At 42.9% G+C, this 7,455-nt stretch overlaps 1 protein-coding gene across 1 annotated transcript; it reads left to right on the forward strand.

Moving 5' to 3' along the window:
- The first annotated feature begins 800 nt into the window (after nucleotides 1-800).
- Nucleotides 801-1,982, forward strand: LOC132816743 (POU domain, class 3, transcription factor 3-like). The gene has a single exon (XM_060826652.1). The coding sequence runs from the start codon at nucleotides 801-803 to the stop codon at nucleotides 1,980-1,982; it is 1,182 nt and encodes a 393-aa protein (XP_060682635.1).
- Nucleotides 1,983-7,455: the final 5,473 nt, after the last annotated feature.

Raw genomic sequence — 7,455 nt, forward strand, 5'->3', positions numbered from 1 at the left:
TTTGATACTCAGGACTGCGCTAGACGGAGCTTATTTTTGCAATGAATCGCGAAGATGGAAACTGGCGCATTCGAAGTTTATGTTTCCAGTGCGAAACGAGTCAGTTGCATTTCTCACACTCAAAGACTCCCAACTTGCAAATTGAGGTCTAAGTTTATTTCTCTTTTTTTCATTTCTGACTCTCCCAAGAATAGTCAACTCGTCGTTGTTTAGGGTTGCTACTTTTGTGTGTGTGTGTGTGTGTGGTGTATATATTTAAAAAAATCCACGTAGTCTCTCGATTCACCCAAGCTGGGCTGTTTTGCAGCTTTTCTGCTTCAGTGCATCTCCTCTCCCCGCACCCCCCCCTCCCTCCCCCAAAACACACCAAACCCAAAACCTTACAACAGCGACGTTCCCCTAATTAAAAAGCAGCCAATCGGAACCGCCGGAAGGAAGCGGCGCGGCCGAGTCTCTCGGTCGGAAGGTGTCAATCACCCAGCGGGTAGCCAATCCGCGGGAGCCTCTGGCTGAACTTCCTCCTTTTTTTGCTGTGGTGTGCAGGGAGAGCGCGGCGAGGTAAACACTGGCTATGTGAGCGGGGAGCTGTCAAAGAGCAGCTTTCCCAAGTCCCACCAGCATCCCATACATAACAACAAACTCTCAGCAACAACAACAACAACAAAACTGAGCAAAAAAAAAACAAGAGGAACTTTACACAAAAACAACTCACTTTATTTATATTTATCTCTGGCAATCAGACAACAACTACAAAAAAAACAGACGGGGAGAAAGAGAGAGAGAGAGAGAGGGAAAAAGCCATGGCGACAGCGACGTCCAATCCCTACATGCCGAGCAATAGTATTCTGTCGTCCAACTCTATCGTGCACAGCGACTCAGGCGGCATGCAGCAGGCGACCACGTACCGAGATCCCTCGAAAATGGTGCAAAGCGACTTCATGCAGGGGGCCATCGCCAGCAACGGCCACATGCTCAGCCATGCACACCAGTGGGTGACGGCGCTGCCGCACACCGATGCCGGCTCGCCTTGGTCCTCGGCCATGGCAGGCAGCCCCTTGGGTCAGCAGCAGCAGCAGCAGCCGCCGCAGCAGCAGCAGCAGCAGGACGTGAAGCCGTCGGTGCAGGTGGTGGGCCGGGACGAGCTGCACACGGGAGCCGCTCCCCTCCATCACCACCGCCCGCCCCACCTGCCGCCTCACCAGCCGTCTCACGGCGGCCACCCGACCGCCTGGGGGGCGACCACCACGGCTCACCTGTCGTCCATGGGCTCGTCCGTGCAGCCGCTCATCTACTCGCAGCCCGGCTTCACCGTCAACGGCATGCTGAGCCAGGCGGGAGGGCAGAGCTTGCACCCGGGGCTGAGGGACACGCCGGAGCTGGTGGACCACGGGCAGCAGCACCACAGCCACGAACACTCGGACGAGGACACGCCGACCTCAGACGACCTGGAGCAATTCGCCAAGCAGTTCAAGCAGAGGCGGATCAAGCTGGGCTTCACCCAGGCCGACGTGGGCTTGGCGTTGGGCACCCTCTATGGCAACGTCTTCTCCCAGACCACCATCTGCCGGTTCGAAGCGCTGCAGCTGAGCTTTAAAAACATGTGCAAGCTCAAGCCCCTGCTGAACAAGTGGCTGGAGGAGGCCGACTCGTCGACCGGCAGCCCGACCAGCATCGACAAAATCGCCGCTCAGGGCAGGAAGCGAAAGAAGCGCACCTCCATCGAGGTGAGCGTCAAAGGAGCGCTGGAGAGCCACTTCTTGAAATGTCCCAAGCCCTCGGCACAGGAGATCGCAAGCCTGGCTGACAGCCTGCAGCTGGAGAAAGAGGTGGTCCGGGTTTGGTTCTGCAATCGGAGGCAGAAAGAGAAGCGCATGACGCCGCCGGGAGGAGTGCAGCAGACGGACGATGTATACTCACAAGTCGGCAATGTGAACGCCGACACACCGCCCTCTCATCACGGACTACAAACCGCCGTGCAGTGAAAGCAAAACACGAAGCATAGGCTGTTTAGATCGGATTTTTTTTTTAAAAAATTGAAAAAAAAACAACAAAAATAAGGACAAAACGAAATCAACAAGTCCAGGACTATCGCATTGATAGCAGGTTTTCTACTGTGATTGTGAGGCTGGCGATTGCATAGAATGAGTGCACCAAAACTGCAGATGTCTTTTCATAAAAAAAACAAATAAATCTGAACACCTCCCCCCCTCCTCCCCTTCCTGGTTTGTGGTGATCGACGGGTGGACCCCAGATACTTCCAGATAAGTGTGTCTACATTTAGTCTGCTGTTTCAGAAAGACTGGTTTTTGAAATAATTTCAGATTTGGTGCAGCGAGCTCGGATCGGCCGTGGGCGCTGGACGGTGCCTGGTGTACTTCCAGAGGCCGGCTTTTCTTGGCTATATCAGGTGCATAGACAACGACACTGAGGTAGAAAATCATTCATTCTGTTAGTTGAAGTACAGAAGACTGTCCCTTATGTAAAACACTATAATCTGCAGGAGAAAGGGAGCTAATCCGTACTGACTATCAAATAAGAAAGACCGGTAAAAGGGGGTCTTAAAAACGTGAAACTTCAGAGCAACGTTTAAACCTGCAAGGCAGGGGAAATTTCAAGAGAAAACAATTCGATGGGTTGATCCAAAAATAATGACAGATGGAACTTTCTGCAACGAGGCTTGTTGGAAAAGACAAGACAAAAGAAAGACTAGGGGATTTGGGCGAGAAATTGTCCCAGATGTGGCTTTGATGATTGGTTCATTATGTTGTCTTCGACCTCATTCTTCCTACCCGCCCCCCAAAAAAACCTTAGCCCGAATGTTTTCTAATTTCATCTCCAGCCCACTGGAGTAGAAGCATTTTTTAAGAAAAAAAAGAAAAAAAAACTCCACCATCTGCAGCTGCACTTATTGAACTTATCCTCTTCTTTAAAAAAAAACCATTGCCAAGTTGAATGAATGGGTGCTGTGGATGCGACTGTATAAAACTGCCATTTCCAAGCAGTGTTCTTGGTAGGTTTCAATATAGACTTTTCAAAGACGCAATATAGAGTCCGTAGATCAGTTACTGATCTAAAAATATTTACTTTATATTTTCATCAGAATTGACTTCTTTTAATATTTTATTCAGAATACCTATGAACTGCTGCAAAACGGTAATTTATTTTTCCCCAGATCTTGTATTAGATGTTTTCAAAACGAGCACAAATAAATGCGATGAAAAAATGGACAGTTGTTAGGTAATAAGGGTATCTTTTGATGTGATAATTTGATTGTAATTTAATTTGAGTAGTGATTCCGTAAAAGATAATTCAAGAAATAAATTTGTTAGAGTCAAACGATTTTGTGGTTCGTGTGTCTGGTGTACAATGACGATGCCTCAACAAAATGCAGAGAAGTGTCAGTCTGTTTAAGACGCACATAGAGCATTTATTTATGAACCTTAAATTAATTGCCATATAATTGAATTACGCTTTAATATCTAATGTCGTCGTGCCCTTAATTCCAAAAGCAGGATATAGGTTAAAATTACGTTATGAATTTATAAATTAAATCATATTTTGTGTTATCGATGCGTTATTATAAATAAGGAAACTCTTAACGCTTAACTCCCGTTTCAGTTTGAATGTTAGTCATGTATCTGCTTGCTATTTTTAAGTACTCTCCAAAATTTTTACTTCTGTCCGTTTGAATTTACACGATTTTTTTTCAAGTCATTGGTTTTCTTTATTTCTGGGAACATAAATTAACTTTATCAAAAGAAAATGCTGGTCGTTAATCAGTCAGTTTGAAATTGAGTTTTAAAATGTTCCAACTGTTTCTGGGGAAGATAAAGGACATTTCAAATAAGTTCAGGCGCAGGTCACAGCTTCATTGAACGGGTTGTGTTGATATAGTTTAGACTGGTTTACTCTGTATTTCTATAAATAAGACCCAGTGGAATAAGGCCGTCTGGTATATTTTTTTTAATCAAAGATGTCTTGTCTAATAACTCCCTGTACAGTTCTGCTGGCAAACTGCATTTCTTATTTAGGGAATATATTAAAATGGAGAAAAGGAATAGATATCGTAGATGCGTTTATTGGCATTGAATATTGCACTTATCTATGGACGAGGATTGTAAGCCGCTCATTTGAGTTGCAACAATGTTCACAGCTATTCGGATTTTTTTTGTCACAAATATCTTCGCACGATTTATTCCAGCAGCATCCCACTAAAATCTAGCCATTGGAAACAAAACTGTACACTTTCACATTATATTATTATTCAAGAGTGCAGGGTGAATAAATGAGAGATCGGTTTTGAAGTGTACAGAAAGACCAGTGCCAAGTCCACTACTTTGGTCTATCGGCGTTCTCCATAATTTGATGGTTTAACGTTGTTTACAAATGACTAGCTAACATTGAAGTGTGATATTACTGTAGTAAGCCCACCTTGTTTGCATTTTCCGGTCCAACATCTCTAATCTATTCTAGATATTTTCCACTTCCAAAACGGAGTTGGGTCTGGGGAGGCTGATGCGGTGAGGTAGTAGGCGCAAAGAGATCTGCTCTTGTTTTAAAATATAAAATAATAATGAGAGGTGATAAGGCACTTTAGATTGTTGGCACACTCTGGGTCGATTTTTTTGAACAGTTCGGTATGTGACGTCAGTTAAGTGTTATATTACAAATTAATCTTGGAAAATCTGATCATGTTGCCGTTATTATTATTCTTAATGTTGTTTTCCGCCGCTGCGTTGATTTTTTATATATAGGTAACCTGTATGTGCTGTGTGTATCAAGAGGAAACTGTGCGTGAGCACAGCGTCGCATTGGCAATTCTTGATCCGAATACCAGATATTGATAGGTGGTGGTATGTTGGCCAAGTGGATAATTTCTCGGCCGCTGTGTTCACCAGGAACAGCGCTGATAAAGAAATACGGCGACATTATTGCAAAATAGGGGATGAGCAAGCATTCGAGTTGTTGATAAGATGGAGAGCTGTAGCACATAAAACACGTGATTCCTCGAATCCTTATTCTTACATATAAAATGTGCCATTTGTTGGAGAACGATGGGGATTCAATAAACCATCCGGCTGAATGTTGATTCCTACAACTAACACAGAGTGGAACCCACAATGATTCGCATTCGAGTAATAGAAACAGCGCAGTGAAGCCCAGTCTAGTCTTTAATTTTTTAAGGTTGAGGTTTTTGGCGAAGTGAAGTCAGATTAGATGTCCTTGTTGCATTCAATACTAGGGGAGTCACTTGAGAGAATTACATTACATAGAAAACATTATTCTGTTGTTTTCCATGATAGTTCAGTTGATTATGGAGAAATTGCATCTAAGGCCTGGTTTGATCCAAACCCCTCATTGTATTCAATTCCATTAGATTCCACCGGCAAAAATAGTTGAAATTTGTGGGGAAAAGGTTCAAGTATAATGAGAGTATAAACAATATTTCTTGAGCTGGTGCATTTTGATTTGCTAGATTTCATTCCTGCAGCATGGATCCGCCTATTTAGTTCTCCCGTATCTCATATTTTTCGCATTTATATTTTAGTAACTCGTTTCCTTAGATCCCACTTGCTTTTTCACTTATTAATTCTTATTTCCGCTGGCCAAAGTCCGCGTCAGCTTACAGTGAATTAAATATGCTGGTCTGGAGATTCCTGCTGTGGGAATATCAAGCTGCATTAATTTCTGTCTCCTTTATCTGTATCTTTCAGTGACACCTTTAACTCCTGCCGGTTACCAGCGGTTCACAGGTTCTCAGCTATGTTTTGTCTCTGATAGTGCAGAAGCTTAATTGTCATTCCTTCCTTTTCCAAAACTCTCATTTATATACAGGGTGCATTCGCGTAGTAAAGAGCTTATGCAAAAACTATAGGGAACGTGGCATACACATAAGTATCTGTTATGTATTCATGTATATGTTCCAATCATAGTTTTAAAATTTATGACTAAATCTATATCCGTTTAGTTCTTTGTTTCATTCAGCGAAACGTTGTGATTATGAAAATTCTGTTTCAGTCATTGCTGTCGCTTTCATCTGTTGAAATCCTTACGCTTTTAAGTACAATAGTCACAGACAGGGGAGGGATTTACTGAAAAGAACTCGAGGTGGCGAGGTAAATTTTCAAATAATTGGCGATTGTTTAGAACCAGGCGAACTTCCAAAACCCTTTCCCCATCAGTCTTTGAGTGGTGTTTGGCGTGATTAATCTTTAAAGTAAGCAGTAAGCAAAAAAAGCATTCTGAGGTCATCTGAACAACGCTTAGTTTATGTAAAAGTTGTGCTGCCAACTTAAATGTTAATTCATCAAAACTCGCTAACTGGTGCAACAGGTGTATTTTGCTCTGAACTTCTCCAGTTCTAGTGGCGTTAATTATGCAAGGTTTCCATGTCATATCTGCGTTTTCATGAAAAGAAAAAAAAACTTGAGTTATTGTATTTTAATACACACGTCTTGGGCACTTTTCCTCTTCTAAGCTTTCTTTTTATTTGACTTGGACGGACTTCAGACATATATGCGATGGTGACGTCTGGCTGTAGGTCGTATTGCTTTACAGAAGGACAGAATCAGCGCCCAATACAAATGTAGTTGGCGATTTGGAAGCTCAATACACTTTAATGTTTGGAGTTGGGGTGATGTAAAGAAATCAGTTTCTAGCTGATTACTTTGCATTAACGAGATGTGCAAGAACTTAATCTACGCAACAGTTTGACAGCATGTTACACTTCAGTGGCAGAATGCATTGTGAGACACTAGTTTTTAAAAGCTTGAGTGAGCGAAATTGACCACTGCGTGCTCCTATAATCGATCTTAATTATTATCAAGATACAAGTACATCATATGTATCCTTAATACGGTTGAGGATTATCTTGCTTCATATCAAGATAAAATAGATTTCATTTTTTTTTAAAAAGAGCACTGCATTATAATGATGAACACTAAAAACTGTATCCATGTGATGTAGCGCGTTATGTCGGATTCTTTATCTATTCAACTCAGGCTATGTTATGAACGATGTTTAGTACAAAAAATGGTTACATTTGAGCGTAGGTGTATATTTGGATCTCGTCAATGGAATCTGCATTTTAATTGTGAGGCATAGAGACCCATTTTGTTTCCAGTCAAAAGTGCTTCCATTCTGCCGAGGCTGCCCCTTTCCCATTGCAAAAAGGCTGTAGTTTCAGCTGTCACAGCCTCCCACTGATTCATCCACACCTCCCCCCTTATAAGGGCAATATTGCAACTCACAGCTTTCTATCTCCAAATTATTTTTGGAGGCAATATCCGATACACAGGTAGAAAAGCACAGTGTTGCACAGTGTTCCAGCCAGGCCAGCTCAATATGGGTTATATTGCTGCAGTCCGTGAAGAGGCCTTGATTCAGGTTGTCAGTCTCAACCGGTGATGACGGATTGTAGGGGATTTTGTGAAAGTACAGACTACTTCGAACGTA

This window comes from Hemiscyllium ocellatum, chromosome 6 (genome assembly GCF_020745735.1).
Source record: "Hemiscyllium ocellatum isolate sHemOce1 chromosome 6, sHemOce1.pat.X.cur, whole genome shotgun sequence".
Classification (NCBI taxonomy): Eukaryota; Metazoa; Chordata; class Chondrichthyes; order Orectolobiformes; family Hemiscylliidae; genus Hemiscyllium; species Hemiscyllium ocellatum.